At 40.5% G+C, this 26,043-nt stretch overlaps 2 protein-coding genes across 3 annotated transcripts in view; both read right to left on the bottom strand.

The window, feature by feature from the left end:
• Positions 1-128: 128 nt before the first annotated feature.
• On the bottom strand, positions 129-11,673 carry oit3 (oncoprotein induced transcript 3). The gene is made up of 9 exons (XM_059323830.1): positions 11,548-11,673; positions 6,881-7,255; positions 6,671-6,781; positions 4,923-5,045; positions 4,697-4,819; positions 3,280-3,440; positions 2,677-3,089; positions 1,096-1,195; positions 129-942 (listed from the first exon to the last, which is right to left on the bottom strand). The coding sequence occupies exons 1-9, from the start codon at positions 11,603-11,605 to the stop codon at positions 784-786; spliced, it is 1,623 nt and encodes a 540-aa protein (XP_059179813.1). The 5' UTR covers positions 11,606-11,673; the 3' UTR covers positions 129-783.
• Positions 11,674-13,593: 1,920 nt separating this feature from the next.
• The window catches only part of mcu (mitochondrial calcium uniporter), a 72,930-nt gene continuing 60,480 nt past the window's right edge, over positions 13,594-26,043 (bottom strand). For both annotated transcript variants that reach the window (XM_059359303.1, XM_059359302.1), the window contains exons 3-9: positions 24,315-24,381; positions 21,444-21,614; positions 20,943-21,047; positions 20,631-20,791; positions 19,531-19,734; positions 18,270-18,386; positions 13,594-18,063 (exon numbers count right to left, since the gene is read on the bottom strand). In XM_059359303.1, the coding sequence (XP_059215286.1) occupies positions 17,983-18,063; positions 18,270-18,386; positions 19,531-19,734; positions 20,631-20,791; positions 20,943-21,047; positions 21,444-21,614; positions 24,315-24,381 (906 nt within the window). In that variant the 3' untranslated portion in view covers positions 13,594-17,982. The remainder of the gene's footprint in view (positions 18,064-18,269; positions 18,387-19,530; positions 19,735-20,630; positions 20,792-20,942; positions 21,048-21,443; positions 21,615-24,314; positions 24,382-26,043) is intronic.

Raw genomic sequence — 26,043 nt, 5'->3', positions numbered from 1 at the left:
AAAACATCCAAAATATACATTAAGGTTTATTTTACTGCACTTTGTCTATTTTAGTCTGGAGATATCTTTTAAATTCTAATTCTAATTTAAACATACATTTCAGGAAACTATATTTGTGGCTGGGTAGGTTTCATGGTTATTTCATGGTGATATCTATTAGTTTTTTTCTTTTTTTCTTAGGTTTTTCACCCTATTCACCTGTAGTTCATTGCAAAATGTCTGGAATTTTACAATACATATCTTTAAAGGCCGTTTTGTCACACACTGTGAGCCAGAAGCCTCCACCTCAGTAGCACTTACATATTCTGCGGTTTCATTCCTATCTATATTCTAAAGGTTTTTGCAAAGGGGTTTGTTCATATATCATCAATAGCCTGATTTATAGAACATTTTATTTCTAAAAACGTGGCAAAAACAGTTTTTTTAATGGCTTCTGAATATTGGAGTCAAACCTTTCGGCTATTCAACAAAATTAAACAAGAGTTTTGGCCATGGCTTCATCTAATGTTCAGATTAGTGTCCTGGAATTTTATACCAATTAGTACACATTATATAAGATAATTACTTATTTGCATATTTAAATAAAACATTCAGAGTGAAAGCCATAAACAAGGGACGTTTCATGGTGATATCTATTGGTTAAAAATGTTTTTCACCTACTGACCTGTAGTGTCTCCCCTTTAAATCTCAAATAAACTGAGTTCATCTATGTTAACCTTAATGTTATTCTGCAAATGCGTATGGCTGCTGTTGTTAGCATGCTCTCTCGGCTTTATGTTAGCATCATGGCTCAGGCAGGATGAAGATTGGGCCTCCGCTCAGTGTGTGCTGCTCCTGAGGTTCAGTGGTCCGAACCTCTCGACGGACACGTCCTCGACAATGCTGAGCGCAGTGGGAGTCCCCTGCCCCGCATACTAACACCTGGCAGTGGAGGAACACTTGCTGTAAAGAGAGGAGACAAGCTTGTTTAGGTACAGATAGAGAAGAACAGGAATCTGCTATGAATATAGTCCTCTCTATAGTATAGTGCTAAATAGACACAAGCCCACACACACTTGCCAGCTGGCTCCCAGCATGCTTTTTTTTTTGACTCACTCTGTTGTCCTTGCCAATGAACTTGAAGACAGGAACCTGGTAGTGCTTAGAGAGCTGGTCCTTTGATGAGTACTGCGTCACTGTTTCATCAGAGATACACCTGAATAAAAAGCCAGAGAGTAAAAAATAGAGTCACACATGCTGTTAATATCTTAACACAGTACTCAGTGATCCATATATGTTTCTAACAAGCCAATCCATCAAGGTTAGCTGCACAATAGCCCTGAAACACTGTTGTATTTTTATAGGAAATCATGAAAATAGATTACAGCCCTGCTCTGTTGGGTTCCATAGAGGAACAGTGGAGATTTGGTGGAGAAATTGTTTGCCAAAAGTGAGTGTTCCCCAGATAATAAGGCTGTTCCATGTTTCGATTTTTCTACTCAAAATATTCCTCTTTTCTTCTCACATCAATCAGAGTATGTAGCCAGTAGCATTTTTCAAGTGGCATTTCTTTAAAGGAGTGGATATTATTCTGTCCTATAACCCTGAAGCAGGTGATGTTCAGGCTCTGTGTCAACTGTACGAATAAACCATCATAGCAAAATGTTAACTTTCTCCTTCATCTCTCCACTTTGCTACTTAAAAGCTTAGTTACTGTCCTTTTGTTGTGGTATAATTAAGTTTTATGTAATTCTGTAATTTAAAACAAACATGAATGTAATAAATAGCTCCTTCTATTACAGTAAGACTGCATAGGCGGAATGGCTGCTTTTGACTGAGGTCCCCCAGGAACCTGATACACTGGTATTTTTAAAAAGCACTAATTAAAACAGAGATGAAAAAATGTTATGAAGTTGAAGTTGAAGGAAGCTAATCATGAAAAGTTGGAATAATAGAAGAAAGCAACTGTGAGATATGACGATACTATACTGTACTTGAGTTGAAGGGTCAGTTCACACAAACTGCAACAAGCCGTTTCTTGCTTACAGTACATTTACTAATTTTACCAATAGGACCAGCTTCACCTGATGTACTGGGTTTTATGATATCTGTCTGTGTCTGAAATGCAAAAACCTTACTGATAAAGGTTTTCTTGTTGAAACAGCTAGTTAAATAGTTCTCCCCTATGAAAACTGATGACAGTATCTTCTGATTAGCACACAACAACATTGACACACACTGTTTCTAAAGAAAAAAAATGTTTCTGATGATGTTTTAATTGAAATTACCAGTGCTGTGAGCACTAAAAAGAAAACTATGTTTACCACCTTTATAATTGGGTTTTAATTGGGTGAAAACAGAAATACCAGAGATAGATAGCTTAGAACTTACTGAATATTTTTTGCATGACAAGATACCAATACAGCTACAGTATGTGAGAAAATATGTTGACTGGTGATTTCGGTGACATTATTTCTTGGAAGACATACCTAAAACCTACAGAAGTGATCATTAACTTGAATCCTTTATTATATATTTTAGCATTAGAGGGTATCAAAGCCTATAATATATATATATGTATATATATACACCGTATATATAAATAAGTGATGTACTCTTTCAGCAGTGGTGTTTTTTCTTTGTAAGAAGTGTGGCAATGCAGCACAAGATTAAAACTGATAACTCTAAACTACGTACCCGTCTTTGATGAGGTAATACTTGAGGGCCTGGTCAGCTTTGGGCCCTGGTGTGGCGAAGCAGCTCTCCACCAGTGCAGAAAGGCCCTCCACCCTCTCCTTTGGCTCCACCCCGAAGAACAGGGAGTCGTGCAGGCGGAGCTGTGGCGGGGTGCGATAGGGCTCTGAGAACTCTGCGCTCTTGAAGAGCTCCAGTGAGAAGGGAAAGACTCCCTCACTGTGGCCTGCCAGTTCGAGTGCTGAGCTGCGCTGACTGGCCTGGTATCCATCCGACACCTGGTATTCCCTCGGGAACTCACAGGTGACTGGGAGCACTAACTTGCTGGTGCGGACTATCAAGTCGCTGCTGCTACCCGGGCTGCTCCGAGGGAGGCCTGTCACTAGGTTGGTCCCCACAATCTTGTCATCTGTCACCTGGGGGTCAACATTCAGCATACAGCAATTTAATAGCTTTTTCAGTCAGTGACAACCTCACACATCCCACTTTTAAAGAGCAGCTCTTCTATATAGTGATAGGAAAATCAAATATTTATTCTAGACCAAACCCTGCAGACTAAACCCTGAGCACATTCAGTGTAAAGACTTTCAGCCCAGTGCTCCTGACCTCCACCACTGTGCCGCAGGTCTTGAGGCTGAAGCTGAGGTTGATATGTGTGCCATTGGAGACACCTCGACATGACGAGTTGGACAGCGAGAGCTCCAGTCCTCCGACAAGGTCCTTAGGAACTGACACGATAATAGAGCTGGAATCACACTGAACAGGCACTGCAGGAAAGAGAGACAAAGATATGACACTATTATAGTTCCCAAAAATGGCACAAATCAGGAGACAGTGCATTGGTACAATTAAAAGAGACAAAAACATACCACTCAATCTGAATGTTGGCTAGGTACATAAAGAGAGATACATTATTGAGAATGTAATCAACATTAACTTTTTCCCCCAAAATTTTAGATATAATAAGATACAGACATAAACACACACAGATACAGCTCTAAATCCCCTCCACGTCCAACCCAAGCAAAAATAAAATGGGATATTATTCAAAGAAAAAGGGTACTCTTCAATTAAAATTGAAAAACAGAAAAGAAAAGTTAAACAAAATAAAAAAATATGAAAATAAAACAACATTAAAACACACAAGGCACAAGAGGCACAGTAAACTTATTCAGATGAATAATGGTGTATCAATTCTGATAACATTATTATATCTGATATATCATTGCTGTCCATATAGGTCAAGTCGGTTGCCAAATCTTCAGAAAGGTGTATTTATGTCCCACTGTATTTAAGTGGGATGCTGCTATTCATATCCAAAAACCATCTAGCTATGTGGAAATGGGAATCAGACAAATGTGCACTATGATTTTAAGATTCCCTAATAAGCAAGTTTGCAAGTCCAGTGTGAGAGTAAATCTTGACGGTGTTATTAAAATGTCACAGAAGTTGTGCTAGAAGGTATATCAAACTTAATTAATTAATAATGATGAAAAAGAATCTTCTGCAACCTTAAATTTGAATCTTTTCAAATTGAAAATTTGAACATGTAATTTAAGAGTGTCACCTTAGACTCTGTGGCTGTTATTTTTCACTATTTTAGACATATTATATAATAAGCGGTTAGTCAGAAAAATGATCTGCAGATACTTAGTCATAGTCATAAATAGTCATTAGCTGGCCTGTGCAATCAAAAAACACACTGCGGTAAACGGTCTGAAAGCAGGGTATCTTTATCTAAAGTCCTGCAGATTATTATCCACTGCTAGTAGAGTTAAGGATCCTCCCTGATAAAAAAAAAAAAAAAAAAACAATGTTAGAAATTCAATGATGGCCTAAGGAAATGCATTCTGGGCAAATCTCTATCTGCAAGAATCTTTTCAGATGAATGCCAGTGTCAGCTTGCCTTGCTGTCTGATTGATTATCTAACTTCAATATCTACCTTGTGATACACACACACACACATACATACACACACACACACACACACACACACACACACACACACACACTGATACCAACCCTGGCATGTGCGTTTATCCTCCCCCAGCTCCAGACCCCTGGGACAGTGGCACTGATAGGAGTCCAGCAGCGAGGAACAGCCATGACTGCAGCCTCCATTGTTAACGTGACAGCCTGCTATCTCTGCATGAGGCGACAGAGGAAAGGAACAGAGGAAGGACACCATGTGGTTTAACTATCTCTTTACACCATTGACTGGTGTGACACATGCACAACATGGATGTACCTCTGCAGTTGTTTCCGTCCTCGTCCAGCACCCGGCCTGGCCCACACTCACAGCGTCTGGAGCCTTTGGTGTTCACACACACCTCTGCACAGCCACCGTTACCTTTCTCACACTCATTCACATCTGAACACAGGACACAAACCACAGCTGGGTCAGATATTATTATCAGATGAATCCTGCTTTAATCGACTGAGTACCAGATGGGTGGAGTTTATCACCTCCAGCCAATTCACTTAGTGTTCCTGGGAGGAAGATGATAAATCGACTTTAAAGGACTTTAAAACTGCGTTGTTAACACTGAGAGGACTGGTAAAGAAATAATGATGGGTGAAATAAAAGGAGGGACCAAAGAGAAAGTGCAGGGGAGTGAGGTGAGAAAGTAAGTGAGGAGGGAGAGATGAAAAAGTCATTTCTGAGACGGAGAAAGGCAGATTTGGTTGATGGGTGAATAATGAGATAATGGGAGTTTTCAGGCCGGCTAGGTTCCCACTGCATGCCTGTCAACCATCATTAGGTGTACTGTCCAGTGTACCACACACACACACACGCAAAGGCCTCCACCTTGAGGGGAGTCAGCAAATGCAAAAGATAACATTTCAATCTTTCTGTCTTTATCATTGCTTCCTTCCGGGCTTTTCACTCACCCTTCCTACTTTATGATCTAAATCATTTATAATACATAAAACTAGAAATATATCACAGGGACCGTGACGATTGTGGAATGTGGAGTAGCTTATTTGATAAAGTAGAATTTACAATTGGATTTAAAAGGTATATCCACATATTGAGTGAGCTATATCAAATGAGCAATGTTGCTGAAAGAGACAGAAGCTACAAAGAAGCATTTCAGACAGGCTCAATACAGAGAGGCCTATATTCAGACAGACAGAATGAGAAAAAAAAGTGTTTTTTTTTTTTACATGAAGGCATGTAAACTTGTTTAGTAGAACCTAATATGGAGAAAATATGTCATCCTTAAAGAGTGTGTGAAAGCTAGTTAGCAAGTTAGTTAGCAAGCTAGCAGACACGATGCAACAGCTAGCTAAAGGTAACTGATGAATGTGGAAATTAACACCTAAAAGCATGGATAGAAAGCTGAACATTAAGTTGTAGTAAGTAAAATAAGTTGTTCAAACAGCTAACTAAAAATAATGGAGAAAAGTTTAAATTGCAAAAAGAAAAGGATAAATGTTCAAATAGGCTAGGCTAGCTATGAGTTACAAACATTTTAAGGCACAAATGGTCAGCAAAAAGTAATGGTGACATTTGTGCAATGATTCTAAAAGGACATCTAATCTGATATAAGTGGCCCTTGGGATGAAATTACTGGGTAAAAACTACTATTTAAGGTCAAGTTTAAACTCTCAGGCTGATATTCCTCTCAACACAGGCTAGATGAATGTGAATCTGAGGACACAAAATACAGTAAGCTATTATAATGTTTGATAAAAGAAAATTATCATGATAAAAGAAACAAACCACTTGATCCTATGGTTTTTTTTTGTCTTTGAAAGCTCTGCTTTGTATTATGGAAATCTCATTAAGTCAAGCATATTTGAATAACAATAGCATAAAAACAGCATATTGAGATATAATGTATTTGTCAAAACAAAAGCTGAACATTCTGCAAAGCTGAACAATTGATTTCCGTTGTTATTGTTTTTCAGAAAGCATTTCCAGCTTATCTGTTTTTTTTCTGTTACACAACTCCTCTGTCTGCTCTCTTCCTCCCTCTTCGTCTGTCTCACCCAGGCATGTTTGTCTGTCTGGCCCCAGGACAGTTCCAGGTGCACAGCGACAGTCAGACTCGGGACATCTGGGACTTGCACAGCCCACCTCATCACAGATATCATAGAAATCTGTGTAAAACATACACAAACACAGCAGACAAGAAAATGAAAATTTAACACAGCTATTGAATAAAATAAATAGTATACATATCAGACAAGCTCGCTTACGTCCACAGTAAACATGGAAGCAGACGGAGGGTCTAGGCAGACGATAGACAAAGTATCCTCCAGTGCAGGCCTTCACATCCACGGTGGCGTTCCACTGGCAGCAGTTGTCATTGAAGCTTGCACACACAGGCAGAGTGATGATGCCCTCGTGGGGTTGAGGGTGGCTGCCATTGAGCCAGATGGGAGCATGGGTGCCACAGTGATTCTCTGAGACGCAGAAAGTGGGCATGGCGTCCCCCGCCATGCCTGTGAATCGGTACCATTCTCCAGACATGGTGCTGTCACACAGGGGCACGCCAGAGGACTGGTTGACGTGGTAGTCTGTGTTCCTCCAGGGTTCATTCAGGCTGATGTAAGCAGAGCATGGGTCCAGGGCTAAGGAGGCAAACATGAACAAGACTTAGCCGCACAAGCTTTGGAATAAAAGATGAACATGATATATGATTTCAGATAAGGAGGACAATGTTTAGTCATTTACTTTTTATTCAGGTAATGCAAGTACATTACTTTACTTGAGTATTTATTTTATATTCCAGAGCTAAATATTGTAATTTTTTTTGTTTGCTACATGTTGTTTAAAGCTCTTGACACTATTTTTTTTTTAGTTTAAGCCTGAAAAAAAAAAAACTTCAAATAGGTTTATAAAAAACGATGCATTGATGGGTTATTACTCGCCAGTGTATGACGTTAATATTAGCTGCTTACATGTTAATGCTGCAATTATACATATACATCTTTACAGTATAAATAGCTACTATATGTACTGCTGTAGCTACTCCTACTTTTGATACTGTAAGCATAATTGCTTCTAATGTTTACGTAAATGTGTACTGAATTAAGTATTTTTACTACTAGAGAAAGGTTGTATGCTATGGTATTTCTACTTCTACTTACATGGTATTGTAGAATCCTTCCTCCATCACTATTAAAGGGTCAGTTCACCCAAATTACGAGAAAACAAACAAACATATTTGCTCACTCTATTCTTGTACAACCCTGATTCCAAAAATGTTGGGGCATTATCGGAAATCTAAACAAAAAAAGAATAATTTGCTCATCCTTTATGGCATGTATTAAATTGACAAAAATGTACAAAGACAGTATATTATTTGCTCAAACTGATAAACTTCTTTAAATTTGCATTCTGAATTTGATGCATTATGTTTTTCTGTGTACCAGTTTTGGGACAATCTGGGTTAGCCATGCAGATATTTTTCTTTTGAGATTTCTGTCTACACATCAATATAATAAAGGTGAAATATGTTTTCTTTCTGATACTCACAGTATTAAAAAAAATACATCTAAAACGCCATGAACCACAACACCTTCCATTTGAATTTGGTCCGGGACCTTTGTTTCAAGTGCTCCATATCTCTCCCTGCTCATTTCCTCTGGAGAGGCCAAACAGAGTTCTGTCCCTGTTACTAAGAATAGTCCACAGACTTTACTGCCAACAGTTGAAAACAGAAATCTCAGAAACCAAAACTAGGGTTTTTGTTGTTGTTGTTGTTGCTGTTTAGGTTTCAATTCCTTCCTAGTTCATTGACAAGCACTATATCTTTTGCTCCGCCCTATGTTTGGTACACCTATACTGGTCACTTGAGCAAACTTGTAACCATGAAGCAGACCTTTGGACCATCAAGATAAACTGTAACACACAGTCAATTTTAATTGAACTAAAAGCCAACAAGCCATCCACAAAGAACTCTTTATCCGGTCCTGTCAGTGGTGACTCTTTTCACTCCAGCCAGCTTTGCAGAATCAGGGGAACCAGCAGAGTAAACAAAGTGCAGCAAAAACAGTCAATAGCCTCTCCCTCTCTTCATGCCCTCTCAACAGTGTAATTAAGAGGTAGACATAAAACAAAAGGAAAAGAAGAAGAGGGATGATGGGAGCAGGCAAAGTGGGCAAGAGTGAGAGTAAGTGTTAATCACTGAGAATCAGCAGGGATGAAGGAACAGCGGGAGGCTGATCAGCCCGGCAGTAAAGCATCTTCAGTGGCAGGCCAGGAGTCAGGAAACATGACAGCTGACAACTAGCACATAACACTTTACTGGAGCAGTAACCACCACTATAACCACCAAACTCGAGGCTTTCCATTTAGCTGGATTGCTCGACATAAAATATCCATGTTTACGCTTTCCCGGATCTTGCATGAAATGTGCTCTCATTGCACGTGACATCTTATGGAGGCCAAGGTTGATCAAAGGTTTACAGCAACTGTTTTATCTGCTTTCACAAGTAAACATGAAAACACACAATCACATTCTCCTAAAACAAATTGTGTAAAGATCAATTAACCAACTGGCATCTTAGATCCTGGAAGCTATGAAGATATATTTCTCTTTTTGTGACCATAAATTATGTCTCCACACACATCCATCCTCTTATGGACAGTCCATCTTGTCACTACCTGCTTCTCCAATAAAAACAGAGGGATCAATCCACGGCCTGGACCCACTGACAGCATAAACGACCAGTTTCAGAGACGTACGACGGACCAACTGTGTTCCAGCCCAGCAGCACAGAAGGGGCAGAGGACAAAGCTGACTCATGCGGGTGTATGCTAATGGGAGCGTTAAATCTTCCAGATGGGGCTTGAATAACTTAATATGGCTATTAAGGGACTGTGGAGCCAAGCCTGACCCGAGTCAGACTCCAATCTCTTATCTGTACAGATGAAGATGAAGACCCAGAGCAAACAGTGTCCAACCTTATTGTTCTTCATAATAAATATTTTTGTGAAAGCATAAAGCTGGAGATATTCTATAATGGTTCCCACAGCCTACAAATCCCATGAAAAGACTGAAACCAACAGTAGCAACATTGATCTAGCTAACACCTGTATTCTCTGTGTTGCCAAAGCCTGATATAGTATCTTACTCCTGTGTGTAATAGATCCTAGAAGTGGTAGATGCTAGAATGTACGCACCGAATGAAGGTATTGATCAAGTTGCTGGTATACTGGGCAGACATTAACACACATACAGTTATTTAAACCCTCATAAATGTCACTGAATCAATTTAACACACCAGTAATCTACTTTATAATTCATTATACATGAAGATTTTACTATTATACGACTTGCCTTATAAGTAAATTTATGTAACCTTTACCCAACCCTTCCTTTTATCCTAGCCCTAACTTTTAACTGCTATCTAGCTGTTAACTTAAGTGTTGATGTGTGTTCAGTATGCCAGTTACATGTAGCAACTATGTTTGGTGGGTATATTCTTGCATCCACCCAGTGGAGTGCAATGGTATGAGATTTTTTTCACAGTGCAATAACCATCTCTGGACGGTATCCTTATCAGTTACTGTCCCTTAAAGCAGCAGTTCCCAAACTTTTTAAGCCACGCACCCCCTTCTATGTCCCAACCGGGTTGACGCACCCCCAATCCCCCACACCTTCAAAAAAACAAAAAAATGCAATTAGTTTTTTATAGCCATATATAGGTGGCTTGTTTAATCATGCTCAAATGACCAGAACACACATATAATCAAATAATCACCATCACAACAATGAGCTCTTGCATTTGAATATATCTGAACACAGTTTCAATATAATGCAACAAAGTGATGCGCAGGCTTCCACTTTTAAGAGCAAAGAGGATGATGACAGGCTCAGGATCAGAGGCAGGAAGCAGATCAGTCGGGAAAATGTTATAATATTTTGAGCTGCGTTGAACAAAAATTGCAGCAAGTTTAAATGAGCGTGGAGCTAAACAACCCTGTCAGGCTGGAAAAATGGAAGAAGATAACTTCTACGCTTCATTTTAAGATGAAGTGCATTTTGAATAGCCTGCATTTATTTATTTATTAATATTACGGTTTGTTTATTTACACGTCTTTATTGTGTGTGTGGGGGGGAAATGTAATTATGTAATTATCAGACCGCCATTACATTTTTCATCTCCCGCACCCCCTAGCAGCAGCTTGTGCACCCCTGGGGGTCTGCACACCACACTTTGGGAATCCGTGCCTTAAAGGAATGAAAACAGAAGTTGTTGGTTAAACAATGCCTTAATACTTTTGAAACTTTAAATCATTTTAACCCTCCATTTCAAAGTTTAAAAATCTCTTTAAAAAATAGTTTAAAGTATTTTTTAATTAGAACACCATTACACTAAATATTGATTGATTGCTGTTCCTGAAAAAATGAACATAACAGGAGGGTTAAGTGTATGTAAAGTCTCCCTTTTAAAATAAATAAAATATTTTGTTCAACACCATAGATAAATAAGAAATATTCACAGTATGGCAACCATACATTTTTATACCACTGCATACTGCAAAAGCAGTACAGTGCTTCAACCCTACTGCCCGGCGTTGTCAAAAAACCACTTGAAACACATCACTGAGTCACACAGTTGCACTGGATGACACTTTCCTTTATTGCAAATTCCAAGTACACCAACCTGCGACTTTGAATACTCACTAGAGCACCAAACGTGTTAATCCACTGCCAAAAATAATCCCCACAAAATGAACCATTTATAGCAGTTTAAGCAACATTTGAAAATTACATTTTTTGGTCTTTTCAAGAGATTTGTTGACAGTAAATAACACATAGGGAAATGTCAGCCTTAACCTTTCATTTATAGGATAAAAAAGAGCTTAAAAGCAACATGAACGGGCAGATTTGCTTGACAAATGTTACACTCACCTACACCTGCAACTGCAACAACGTCCAGCAGCAGACTGGTAATCACCCAAAAAATCATCCTGTGTTTTCTCAGTGTTGGATAAATGATAGTCTGAGTTTACGCCTGAGTGTGCACGTATGTTTAGCTCTTCTGGTTCATCCTTTGAGGAAACTTGTCTTTAATAGGCGCTGCTTATCTGTAAGTGTCCTTTTGTCGTGTCTGTCCGTCTCACCTTGACTTCTTGACCATTTGCTCCCCAAATCCAGTGACAGGATCATCCTCCCATTGTTTCAGGCTGTAGAGTCTTCACACTCCTCTCCCTTTATCCCCACACAGACGACCTTTAAATACACAAAACATTAAATCTCCTTTTTTTTTTGCTGTCATGCTGAAAATAATGTAATTGTGGCTTTTTTGCATGTCTTAATATCTTTTCTGTCTCATCCTTCTTGATTTAAAGGGCGTGGAAAAACGAGCAATGATCTAATCTGCTGCAGCATTAAACCAATCTGATTAATCTGCTTAGTGTCGTGCTGAGGCATCTTTCACTTCAAGGCGACGCCAAGGTTTGCACACTCAGGATTTACCACTGAAGACACACTGTGCCAGTAGAGTGAATATTTTCTCATCTAGCTCATTACTTGACCTGTTGTACTGGCCAGAAGATGTATAAAGCTTGGTCATTTTCATTTAGCGAGCGGCCAAACTAACCTGACACTAGCAGTTTTTGCTTCTCATATGTAATTAAATCAATGGAGACATTAATCCACCAGGCTGTTAGAAGAAATGAGGTGGAACATGCCATTCTTCTTTTGTGATTACCTCTGGAAATAAGACACTGTTAGCGCTCCTGGCTGCAAGTCTCTATGGCCCAGGGAGATTCAATCAGCACTTTATAAACCAACTACATAACAACACTGTGTATAAGAAGGTCTGTGTATGTAGTTTTTCATTTTTAATGGTCCCATTATTGTTCTTTTGTTCAATATTCCTCTACATTTCAGCTTTATTTTGAGAGCAAACTTTATAATTATATTTACAATGTTTAGGTTTGTTTGTTTGTAGTGACTTCTCTGCTGTGAAATGGTCCCAGCATCAACTTAAAAATATATATTTTTAAGTCAGCCTATCCATTGATCACTTGACAAACGTTACGGAGACATTCATGGTCCCCAGAGGATGAAGCCTGATAATGTTTGTGATCCTTGTACTTCTCCTCTCGGGCCACCAGGAGGTGCAACCTTTGGGCTTTTAGTGCAATCTCAAGTATTGACTGTCAAGAAATTAAGTAGACATTCATGGCAGCCTAAAGATGAATAACAACGTTAGTGATTCCCTGATTTTAGGGTTAATCATCAGGTTCACAATACTTTGGATCGTGGCTAATAGTCTACTTGCAAAATGAATGACATTCCCATCAGTCCCAGCTGTACTTTTGTTCAGTGTGAATTGGCAGCTGTGAGACTGGAAGGTCAAATCAGACCCTGTTCAGAATAATTGGAAACATTAGTTGCCTATAATATCTAATGGCTCATTTTGGTTTGAAAGCATTTTGTTGTCATGCAAATACTGGAAACAGCTTTCAACAGGTTGTTTAAATGCTCTTAGCAATAAAATACATTTGTAGCATCCATGTTGTTTCCATATTACGACCTAAAGCTCATGAGCACAACAAAGAACGGCGTCCCATCTGAGGAGCACATGAATGCACCGTTGGACTTTGCAGAGGTATGCAAATAATTTACTTTAAAAAAAAACAATTTAAAGGAAAAAAAACAACTATTTATTTTTTCATTACCTTTTTTAATAAACTTTTTGACTTTCTGGACTTAAATGCAGTTTCAACAGACCATCAGAACCATGCTTCATGTACCCATTGTTTACAAACAGTGTATCACCTCAGGTCTATCTCATAGGATGTCCTGTACAGGAAGAGCTGGAGGCCAAGGAGAGCCGGAGAAGGTGGTCAAGACCTTGAAAAGCTGCTTCTTGTAAATGTCTTTAATATGTCCATTAATCACTTCACTTCCAAGGAGAACAACAAAAACCTCATGGGGACCACCGGCTCCAAAAACTGGATAAGGATTTTATTGATAATTGAATTACATTTCTCTTTTATACATATTTCATAAATGATACAGGATTTTACATTTTTCTTTTTTGCCAACATTACAGCATCATATGTCAACAGAAGAAAAAAAGACAAGAAAAATAAAATAAGAGGTCAGAATGGAGTACAAGATCATTTCAATCCTATAATTCTGCTTCACTCTTTAGGCATTTTTAAACATGTATTTGGAAGTGCACACAAATAAGGTATTCAAAACATAACACACATTCAAAACATAGAATAATAATGTTGCTTTGGAGAAAACCCGGCTGAGGGAGGATGAAAATAACAGGAGAACAGGAGAGAGGGACGAGGATGGGAGGTGTTCCCCGATATGCTGACAGAGTGCTCCTGAAACCTTTGGACTCAAATCCAGGACGTTAGTAAGTGAGGTCAAGAGGTCTCCTCCTTTATAGGTGCACCAAAGATGGAGGGTGTTTTTCCATTTATTGGGGAGAAAATGCACGTGAGGAAAGGGGTTTATGAGAGTAAATAAGGTGAAGATGGGAGTGGGGTTTGATGGAGGTTTGAGCAGTTGGTTGGCTGGGATGTAAGTCAGATTTGGCAGGGCAGATTCTAAAGACGCAGCCCTGTCCACTGCCCTTTATAACTAGGAATCTCTACAAACAACGTTCTTAAATTATCTTTGCAGTTTTTTTCTTTGTTTTTTTTGTTGATAAATCGTCTTTTTTATTTTTCACATAATTTCCCATGTAAACATACATTCATGCAACACCCTCTTTATAATAAAGTTTCCCTATATTTGATATATTTTGTTTAAAAAATAAAATAAAACGAGAGAGAGAAGAACAAAAATAAAGGCAATAAACGGTGGATGGCATGATAAAAAGGAGGAGGTGATGATGAAGAGAAGTGTTGTGTGGAAACAGCAGAGGGGAGGATTGGACTGCAGACAGAGACTCTCTCACCTGCCACAGTACATCTCCAAGGAAACACCGTTGTCACCTTCTGTGTTTGTGTGTGTGTGCCTGTTCAGGATAAAAATGCATGGCTGCTATGAAGCGGGATGAGGGCGGAATTGATTTCTACCTCTATTGACAGTCAGTGATTAGGGGCAAAGCATTCATGAATATGGTGATCTGGACTTAGGATTTTGGATTTGACAAACACACACCTTCGCAGACACGGCAAAGATTGATTTCCACTACCAAGCAATTCAAATTTAACCCTCCTTTATACGAAGGTGTCACTCCAAATAAGAAATTTACTTTCTCAATGATCTTGCCGTTTGCCGAATTGCTACATTATCTTTAAAAATCATTAATCATCCAAAAGGCACCATTTCCCTTGGAGATAAAACACACACATCAACACGTAAGGTAACAGATTAGACCAAATCCTGCTTTGAGATCTGCATGGCTCACTTCTGATCTGATCTAAAAGCATGCATTTCAATAGACAATCTGCAGGTTAAACACAAGGATCTCTTCAGTAGGATTCAGCTAACTGTCCACACAGGACACACAAGCAGGATCTTGAGCTAGAGTCTATGATCAGGGGACGTCATGTCATTGTGCTTCCCCTCTGCAGAGGTGATCTACAGCAGGTCAGAGGTCAAACAACTGGCTTTGAGAGCTTTAGGAGATGTTAATGGGGCCGGAGAGAGAGCCCTGAACAGAAGCTGACAAATCAGTGACCATCCCAAAAAATAAACAACATGAAAATATGGCTTCTATAACCTTTGTTTTAACCTATCGGAGGGGGGATGAGACTTCAGCTAGATGTGGCAAAGAAAAGAGTCCAATTGAGTACAAAATTGCAATAATGCTCCTACACATTCACAAATTTCTACTGAGGGCATACCACAGCATGCAGTCTACCCTGCGGTGCCATCGAGGGAGCAGGGGGGCATTACAGCAACAGTGGGAGGAGAAAACTCAAAAGTGTGAATTAATGCCATGATGCTCCTTTTTTTTTTTTTTTAGATGTAGTCTTCTGTTATTTTGTCTCTAAGCGTTGTGAGGGAGGATCATAAAAAAATGTTGAAATGCATATCACATGCTGCTAAACTAAAGGCCTGAACATTTGAAAATGGTCATTTTACAACTCCAAGTACAAAACAGAAGCTCAGGAAGGTAATTAAGCAAAAGAAATCTAGTGATAGTTTTTCTTCTAGAGAGTCTGATCTAAATTGTTTTCTCTACTGTTTTATGACTTAAGAACAGGAGAAAAAAAGGGTTTGCCAAGACAGTCTTTATAAATTCCTTAAATGTTTTTCATCCCTGAAACAGATGGGGGAAAAAAAGGTTAACCAAGGGGAATAAAAAACTTTGCCAGGATTATTTTAGAGTGAGAGAATAAAACGCACCCGGAAGAAATCATGAAAGATTTTCGTCCTGTTAAGAACATGGGGTAGAGGTGTACGTCAGCCTCTAATGGCCAACATGGGAATTACAACAACAAAAAATGTGCAAGATAATTAAAAAAAATCACCGCCAAAACTATTAAAAAAGAGAATAATCACCTGCTGAAACATTTTCCATTACCTCTTTCCACGGATGAAAAAAAATAATTTTGAAAAACTATCGTGGGAAACTTTTTTTTAACCTTTTTAATCTGTTTCACAGATGGGGGGAAAAAGTAAAGATAATACTGGCAAACCTTTTTTTTGTTAATCATAAACACAGTTTAGACCAGACTTGAGATGAAGAAGATGATAAAAAAGGATCACCAGAATTTTTCTCACTTGCCCGTTGGGGCTTCAGCAATTTTTGATTGGAAATTAAGAAAATATATGATATTAGGTGAAAAGGGATATTGAACTGCAGGGAATTTACTCAAATTCCTGCTGTATACTGCGGCTTTACTCTTTTTTCTTTTTTTTTATTAAAGCCACTCAGTTAATCGTATCTATTAAACTATAACATGCCTGTGGGTTAGTCTGAGACAATGATCACTGCACATTTAACCCCTGCATTATGTTAAGCATTTCTGCAGCAATCTTTGCATTCATGAGATGATTATAGAGGTCAAGCATGGCATTATCCACGTCGATATTCTGCGTCGCTCAGAATCAATTCCAATCAAAACCATTTACACCCTGATTTGGCTTCAACATTGTTTCCTCCCTTAGGTGGCCATGCACAGGAGCCTTACGTCCAATTGGGACTGTAAAATACATTGTGTGTCATGACGAGATATGAAATTGTTCAAGGTCGTAAATGCATACATTATAATGCTCTTTGTGTGTGCGCGCATCGGACTGGTAGCTGGGGTCCTTGGTAGCAGGAGATCTTCAGAGGATGTAAATGAGTTTATGATGAAATTATGTTTGTACAAGAGCTCCTCCCCCCACTGAAAAAAACTAGCCTCTGGTCATCTGTTTATTTGATTGTATACATATATATATTTATATTCTTTTCATAACAAATATACTATGGCTTTCAAAATAAAAAGTGCCAAAATATTTTTTTTGGAATAAAAGAACACACAGTGATGTTGTTGTCGGTAGTACTCTCATTCTTGCGCAGACCGGGCCGCTACAGGACGTCAACAGGAAGAGGAAACGAGGCGTCGTCATGCCTATATCCTGCGAGTGGAGACAGGCTCCTGACAAAGGTCACACTGGGAGGGACAGCTGTCCGTCACCTGGAGAAGGCGTGGCCCAGGGAGGGAGAGGCAGCAGAGTTCAGCCACAGGAAGACGAAAGTCCCCCTGATGGTGCGACTGCAGTCAGGACTTCCTTGTAAACTTTAACGTGTGGGATAGAGACTCTCTCTGGAGCCTGTCCCAGCCAAGAGTAGGTGTGTGTGTTGACAGTTTGACTGCTAAAGGAAGCAGGACTGCACTGCTGTGAGTGGTCAGGGTCCCAGTGTATCCTGAAAGTCCCATAGACACACACACACACACACACACTCAACAATGACTGCCCCTCTGCATGTCCTCTGTTCTGGAGTGTCTAGAGGTGTGATAATTCCTGTTTGCCCCCTGGAGTTCCTTGCAGGCTGTCCCTCCGGAGACTTGAGGCATATCCATAGTACCCAGTTTTATTCCTTCATCATCTTTGTCCTTTTCATCATCCTCACCATCCTTCGGCTGTGAGAGTTTTTCAGTTCCCGGTACTCTCGCCATCCTTCTAGCGGGTTTTCACTTGCAATTCCAACTGGAGCTTTCAGTCAGGAAAGTAAAAAGAAAAAAAAAAGAAAAAAAAAAGGAGAAAAAACTAACTCCCACAGTCAAGAAAGGGATGGGATTATTGGGTGTGGGAGGGATGGGGGAGGGAGGAGTCTGGGGGTAAAATGGGAAGGAGAAGGGTGTTGGACGGAAGAGGGAAGAGGGAAAAGGGGCTTGCAGGAGCTGAGAGAGGAGGGAGTCACTCTTCCCATCAATTGTTACTGGCGGTGTGCTGCTGGACTGGGAGCTGGAGCTGGAGCGGGTCCCGGAGACGCTTCAGATCCAACTCCACCTGGAGAGAGTGCACGAGGACACAAAGAGAGAGGCAAGGTGGAGTAAAAAATATGAGAAGGAAGTGTGTGTGGAATGGTATGAAATTGGCTCTTTGTACAGCCATTACAAATCAAAGTATTGAACTGCAAAATGTGAGAATCCCCAGTGTGACTGCAGGGCTCATTTTACACCACGAAACATCCAGCTTTCACCAAGTCACTGTACCTCAGCGATATCATCCCTCAGCTTGTTGTACTTCTCAATGTCGAAGCGTGTCCTATTCACCCCCTTGTGGAAGAACAGCAGAAACTGTCTGTCTCTAGCGTCGGGGTAAACATACTCCTGCAGGTTATGGAGAGACACAGACAGAGCACTTTGTAAGAGGAACCAGTTTATCACATATCGTCCATGTTCTGCTCTCTGATCCTTGAGCCAAATCGCACCAGAGAGAACATCAAATGGACTCCATGTCCTTGGAGTTAAAAGCTAGTGGTAATTTATGAATGCTGAATTCAATTTTGAAGGGCAACACAGTCAGCAGACCAGCCCTTCAAATGGCTAAAAATATTACAATATATCGCAGGATATTGCAAGGAAAGGACAAGCAATGGGTCTCATTACCGCAATGCTTTGTTCTCTGTTTGCTACAAGTGTTCTGCATAATATTAAAAAGGATAATAAAAAAAAAAGGAAAAATAAGAATGGTGCGTCACATTATTTGGCAGAAAAAAAGCACTAAAAACACGAGGGTACCCACTGGAAGGAAGGTTATTAGCATGATTAATATGATAATTACTTTTTACAATGAATCAACTAATCGTTTAGTCTACAAAATGTCAGGATCTGACACTGTGATTCAGAACAGCGACAATTACAAATTGCATCAGTCCTAGGTAACATCTTCAGATAGCTAATTTTCTCGGGCAAACAGAGTAAAAACAAAACAAAAACAATTTATGATAATATTTTCAAAAAAGGGAAAAGCAGCAAATCCTCACATTTGAGGAGCTCGAGCCACAGAAACTTTGGCCTTTTGCTTTAAAGGGGACCTTTTGTGCCTTTCCTTATTATCTGTCCTACATATAATGCTGGAATGTCAGATGTTCATAATAATAATAATGGCTCAAAGAAGGAAGGAAACAAAATATCAGGTTTCTGACCATCCTGAACACTCTTTCTATAGACATGCTACTGCAGTGCTTACATTAAACACACTGCTACATCTAGCTACATGCTAACCTGTAATCTTTGCTGCTGATGTTGTTAATTTCACTCTAATTTCGAATCACATTCATGTTGGAACATGTTTGATTGTCTTGTTTTTGGATTGGAAGCTTTAATTGGTGATTTTGTTGTAAATTTTTTGGTCGATCAACTTACAATTTCAGCTCTAATCTAAGCAGCAGCTGAACATACTTATTACTCTCACACTTTACCTCAAAAATTAATTCATGCACATATGTCTTCACAAGTCTTTACATCGTACCTGGCGTGTAAGCACAAAGTAGGAGTACATGGCCATGGCCGTGCCATAAGTGATAAAGTAGGTGACGGGCTCCATGATATCCCAGGAGTACTCCCACCAGGTGAGCCTGGCCAGGACGCCAAACTGGGTGGCCATGTACGCCATGCCGCCCCACATCACCCAGGTGGTACGCCGCTCTGCCTTCCTTCTCAGCTCCTCCTTCAACTACACAGAAGTCAAGAAGAGTGCAAACAGACAGCCAATTTAAACAGAAGAGGAGTGGATATGTATTATTGAGACGCTGGTGAGGATGAAGGGCATTATTGATTTTCAGCACATAAAAAAGAATAAAGGTAGAGAGCAGCTGTGATAAGATTTTGTATGCCTTTGAGAGCCCCTTACCTATAATTAAAGAAAATCTTTGGCGGTTTTCAACCTGAACCCTGTTTTCCCATGTTTTTGTGTCTACAGTATGCTTCGTGCACATATATCCCTTTATAATCAAGGCTGTTCGAGGGCCGGTTCGGAGCCAGTGCCTAATCTCGGGGCTAGCGTTAGCGTTAACATGATAGCGTTAGCTTAAAACAAAGGCTAACATCAACATCTTAAGTTCAGTGTTAATAAGACCTTAATTGCTGTCCATAGCAATCAAGACGAGCAGCACAAACGTCTTGTACCAGTGGTGTTTGGATGCCAATGTAGGATTAAAATGCCAAGAGCAACAATTGAAAATTAGTCTGCCATTGTTGTTATTATGCTTGTGTAGACATATACAGACGTCTACAATGACGTAATGACATGGCTCTCTAGCCTGCGGAAAAGCAAACAGGTTTGGAAATGGTTCGCAAGTTGAACCAACTGCAAACCAGCACCAGAACTAGGTTCATGTTGGTGGAAAAGGGGTAATATACACAAAACATGGGAAAATAGTGTTTCCCTTTAAGATGTCAACTTGACCTTCTTTAATCAGTAATCAATCAGAGGAAACATTCCTTATGTCTTCAACTAATGATACAATAAAAAAATGACTTGTAGATAAGAAGATTATACAATTTTAAGCAGAGTCTAGCCAAGAGCAGCAGCAGAAATGTCAGTATAGTCAAATATGAGGGAAGTTCAACCTTCTCTAAGGGGCGGAGTTCAGAGTTGAGTTCCTCCAGTCGTGAAATGAGCTCACGTTCCTTGCCGAGTTGGTGCTCCTCGATGCGCAGGGTGGTGTAGAGCTGCTGCACCAGAAACTTGACATCATTCAGCCTTTCCGCCTCCTCATGGGGCAGCAGCTCTAAAGCACACACGGGCACAAACAAATAAACAAAGATTTAATACCATGCACCACAAACCATTTCTTATTCTTATTGGTAATGGCCCCAGTTGTGAGAGAATGATTCAGAGCAAACAGTGCGGGCTCTGCCTTTTTCTTTGCCGGTCCTCACCTCTCCTCGGTGGCCGCACGAGGTGTGTGGTGTCATTAATGACGAGCTTGAAATCATCCAGCAGCAGGATGTCTATGCCTGTGGAGGAGGCGACCCTCGCTCCATCTGGAGAGAGAGAGACATGTGAAGGGAAGCCGGTGAGAGAGAGATGGAGCTGTGATGCATAGCCACTACAGATACCCTCGGCATCTCTTGATAATCAGGATCGTTGCTGTCTGATTATCATGAGAGGTAAAAGCAGATGCACTTACACACACTAAGAGTAAGATTTCAAGTACCGGTTGTTCCTGTATAATGAAACCTCTGTGCAGAGCGAGGGCTGGAAAATCATTTCATGGTGCATGCAGTGGTATTAAATTCTGATTCAAAGCTGCAGCTGCGGGAACACTTAACAGCACCAAAACACAAGAACACTTTATGTAATGACATATATATGTATAACCTGCTGGGGTAAATGGATACAGTGGTGGAGTGTGTTCAGTGCAGTACTCTTGTACGTACCCGTGGAGTAGATGGCTACCCGGTCGATGCCTCTGTCCTCTGCCTGGAGCTGTTGCAGGAAAACTCCCACACAGTCGCTGAGAGGCTTGAGGGTGAACTGACAGCGCTCTCGCCTTGACGGCAAGCTGACTGAGATCACCGGCAGTCCATTCTGATACACCACTGTCACCTCTGTGAGGGGGTTGCAGGCAAGAAAACGACAAACGTCACACAAGCAGAAAATGTAAAATGACACCCCAAGGTCTTAACTGAAGCATGGAAATGAGCTTTCATGTACTCTACTGCCTCTGATTAAAGAAACTCAAACATTTAATAAGGATTCAAAAGCAGCAGTATTTGCTTGTTTCATCTTGCCTGGTTGGTCAAGGCATCATCTGGGTTACTATCTTATAGAAATATCAGGAATCAGGAATTATTTACTCATGTCACAAATTAGCCCAGCATCATTTTTTACACCACAAAACAATGATATTTTGATGGTGTTATGCTAATCTTAAATGGTTAGTTTCAGTGTCAGGATGCCTCAGTTTAGAGAAGCATGCAGGACTACCAACATGGAAGCTAAGCTATGCACTTCTGTGGACAGGGGCAACATGTTTTAGACACCTAACAAAGGCCAAACAACAACAAAAAGTAAAAGAATCAATATCAGGTTTTTTTTAAGGTGACAAAGATTTGACAGAAGTACAATGCTTAGCTCTGTGTCGGTACTCCTACCTGCTTCTCTGAACTGGGGAAATGCTGATCGCCATCTACTGTAGGTTATACACTGACTGTAGATAACTACTCCATACAACCTCACTTCAAAAAATCCAAACCATCCATTTTAGCTTACTTTTCTCCAAAAATGTAAGCATATTTTGACAACACAGCAGGGAGCAGAACAACAGCAGCCTCCAACTGTCGGGGGAGTTTAACTACAAAGCTGCATAACACGCCACCTCAAACAAAATCAGTCATAACAACAATAGTCTTCCCACAATATCTGATAGGATCTCAATAAACACTGCATAGGGTTTCTGCAAAAAGCAGCTGATTCAAGAGTTATTTGTAAATCCTACATTATTCAACAGTTGAATTAATGTTATTCACACATATGCAAGTACAGGCTTATAACTGTAGACACAGAAATACACTGACTGTTTTTTTTGCCAAAAATAAGCCCACTCTTGACTGTCAGGTCCTGAAGATCAATACAGTATAATATTGCTAACCATTCCCTCACTGAACTGCTATGTCGATTCGTTGATGCCAACTATTGATATTTCTTTTTCCCATAGAAAAGCTAAAAGACCTTTAAATGATGCTTGGGTGGTGAAACTGTCAAGCAGAAAGACCTTGAAGTACACATCTCTATTCATTCACTCTGAGTTTGTCCTGAATAGCTTTTTTATATTCAAAGCTTCTATTGAGTTTTTTTTGAATGGAGCTTTGAATGTTTGTCGTCATATTCTGTGACATCATCACCCTAAAAAAAACCCCAAACAATATCCTTGGTTTGAATAAAGTGATTCATTGAGTTAAAGCTACAGTTGGTAAATTGGATTTTTAAAAAAAATACTTTTTCATATTTGATGAAACTTAACAGGCTCCTCTGCCTCCTCCAACCAACCAGAGCAGCTGTCAATCAGTGAACTGGGATCAAACTGTAAAACCAGGCTGATTCAGCTACTGCGTTGCCTTTTTTTCACCTAAAATGTTTTCAGAAACATGTTTTAGTTTCCTGTTTAGCTGTAAAATGACAACAGTTGACAAAAAAACTCCAACCGCGGTGCAGGAGGAGGACTAACTCTGTCAACTTTTATGGTTTGTTTGTTTTTTGGCTTTGTCATAGCAGCAAACATAAGAAAAATGAAATGAATCAATGCACCTGGGACTAACAGAAGGCATTACTTTGAAGTTCATTGTGTGTTTCAGTGTTTAGTGTGGGCTTTCATCTGCACTTGCTGTTTTCTAGCACCACCACAAGAATTGTAATTTTGGTCCCAAACAGCTGAGCCACACTACTGCTCAGTGGCACTTCTTCATTTTTTGGTCTCTAATCCAGCTCTGTTGGTCCATAACCAAACTCATAGTTATAATGAGCCCGCACAGCTTATACTATCATCATGCTGAGTGGCCCCTAATGACAGAGCCATGAATCAACGCGCTGGGAGCCAACCGCGCAGGTGATCCAAGCTGCTGTGTTGCTGCTGCACCCAACAACCTCTGCCTCCTGCTCAGGATCACTGCAGTGAATCAGCAGATCTCTGCTTTGGGCCCGCACCAAAAAAAGTGAAGGATCATCGGCCAGCACAGGCAGCACCAGCTGGGCTCGCTTTCAGGAGTGTCTTCCTGACCGTGTTCAGAGACGCAGAGGTGCAGATATTTTACTTCACAGCCACTTCTTCATTACGGTGACAATTTGAAACCTTGCCCCGAGCGTCATGGCTGTTCCTGCACCTGTTTCCTTTGTCCTCCGCTATCCTGTCATCAAAGGCGCATACTGAAACCTGTAAAGCTCCTGTGCCTATCTCTGCTCCTGCTATCAAGGCCCACTTTAAAAATCAACATGCTCTGCAATGCTGCAGACCGGCCTTCTCCTCCCCTCTCAGCCCCCCTACCTCTCTCTTCCTCCCTCTGTTCACGCTCTCCATCTCTCCCGCCTCTCACACAGACGAGCAGATGCTTCTCCGAGACAAATTCCATATTAATGACTACTGGCTGTTAATTCCAAATGAGCCTCGGCCGTCTGATCAATGCAGAACTCCTTTACGTGCTCAACTCATTTGTCTCAGATGAGGAGCAGAAGCTGGATTTGGGGGAAACCCTTGATGCAGCTCACATGGACAGAAAGAAAGTGAATGAACTCCAGTAAAAAGGAGAGCTTACCGTCTGGAGCAGCAGCGGAGGTACACAACAGTCTCTGGCCATGCCATGAGGGGGCGCCCCTCCAAACCTGCAGACAGGAAGAGAAAAGGGCAACAAGCTGGTTATTCTACACTGCTTTTTTCTTTCCCGGTATTCTTTTTTAAGTGTGACATAATCCAGTGTGACACTCCTACGGTCTCCTACTTACTTCTCTTATTGTATATTTGTAAGACTGACTGAGTATTATGTTACAAAATGGCTTCCTATGTTCCACTTTCTACAAATGTTTCAATATCCAAGCTGAAGCCACACCCAATAAGCACAGATCCAACTGCAGCTTCCCGGTCACGGAAATATTTTACGATAGGATGACGCATAAAAACACACACACATACATACACATACACACACAGCCTCTCATGTCTAATACAACAGGACTCAGACACAGAAACCACCACTTGGAGGAAACCAACACAGTGGGAGATACAGAGAGAAGGCAGCCAAAAATGCAGCCTGAATAACAACAGTATAGTTCAGCATGAATTCTCCACTTGTGTCACAGAACGGAGTGAGGGAGGGGAGAGGGAGGAAGGCGAACAGAGAACAGAGCTTGGGGAAACCCTTTCTTTTTCCCCCCTCTGCTCCTACTGTATACCAGCAGCCCAGCAAAGTAGGAGTGTCTGCACATGTTTCGAATTACAGAGCTCGTCACGTTTTCTTCCGATCGACGATGAAGCCTTTTAAGGCATGAGAAGGGCTGTCAGATCCCCTCACGCTTACACAGTGCGATCGGGGGTGAGGATGATACATCGGAAATCAAGCAAAAAAGAGCGCCAGGGGCAACAGAACTTTTCTGAATTAATTTTTAGTCATGCGCACAAACAAAATATGCCTTTTCTGCACGACAAAAAAAAGCTCAGTTTCTCCACCAGATGGTTTTATGACGCTGCAGTGCTGGATATTAATGTGTACATGCATAAACAGTACATTCACCACTGACTCATGCATTCATTAACTCTTTAATTTCTAGAGGCATCTTTCACTCTGTCAAGGCTTCCAAACAGACCTGACTGCACAGCACTCAGCATCCAGCAGGCCTCTCAATCTGTTGCACTCACTCTGTGTACAACTGTGGAGATATCAGATTTACGATATGCACAATCTGACCATTGCTGAGTCGAGGCACAACAGATGAGAAACCTCTCACTCTTCACAACGCCTCTTTTATGACTTTGCACTGACATTTATAGAGTGAAAAGATATTTCAGGGGAGAGCAGGTGTATATAAGTATGTGCTTGATGTGTATATGCTGTCACTACAAACAGATGTTTTCTGGATCTGCAGCTCAGAGCTACACGCAAGAACCAAAGATACTGGCGTCTACCCATCATGGAATTTCTACACCGGGCAGCCAACAAATAGTCGACTTCACAGAAGCAACGTCAAGGCTTGACTGCTGAGGACAGATTCTATCAAGACTCAGCAGTACAGATTTATCTTGGTCTCTGGGATGCAGGTACCAGGAGATGAAGCTCAGGTGCTCAGAATGGAATATTTCATCCCACTTTATGCCTCATTAGAGGGCCCGGTGGCACATGACACACAGCATGAAACTTGTGGAATATAGTGGCTTCTGTTTCATAGATCTGGGTCAGATTTAAAAACAAAATTCTCTCCTTTTTAGAATATTTTATTAGATTTTGAAGAAGTAAAAACAACACATATACATGAAAAATTACAAATAAAAAA

Source organism: Centropristis striata, chromosome 20, assembly GCF_030273125.1.
Source record: "Centropristis striata isolate RG_2023a ecotype Rhode Island chromosome 20, C.striata_1.0, whole genome shotgun sequence".
Lineage (NCBI taxonomy): Eukaryota > Metazoa > Chordata > Actinopteri > Perciformes > Serranidae > Centropristis > Centropristis striata.
The sequence above is the reverse complement of the archived record's forward strand: the minus strand, read 5'-3'. Positions and strand labels throughout refer to the sequence as shown.

Excerpts from the sequence above, each read along its gene's own strand:
- oit3 (XM_059323830.1), bottom strand. The coding sequence starts at position 11,605 with ATGATTTTTTGGGTGATTACCAGTCTGCTGCTGGACGTTGTTGCAGTT. Across the intron at positions 4,820-4,922 it reads GGACGGAAACAACTGCAGAG|AGATAGCAGGCTGTCACGTT; the intron begins GTACATCCATGT and ends CGCCTCATGCAG. Across the intron at positions 3,090-3,279 it reads CCTGCGGCACAGTGGTGGAG|GTGACAGATGACAAGATTGT; the intron begins GTCAGGAGCACT and ends GTTGACCCCCAG.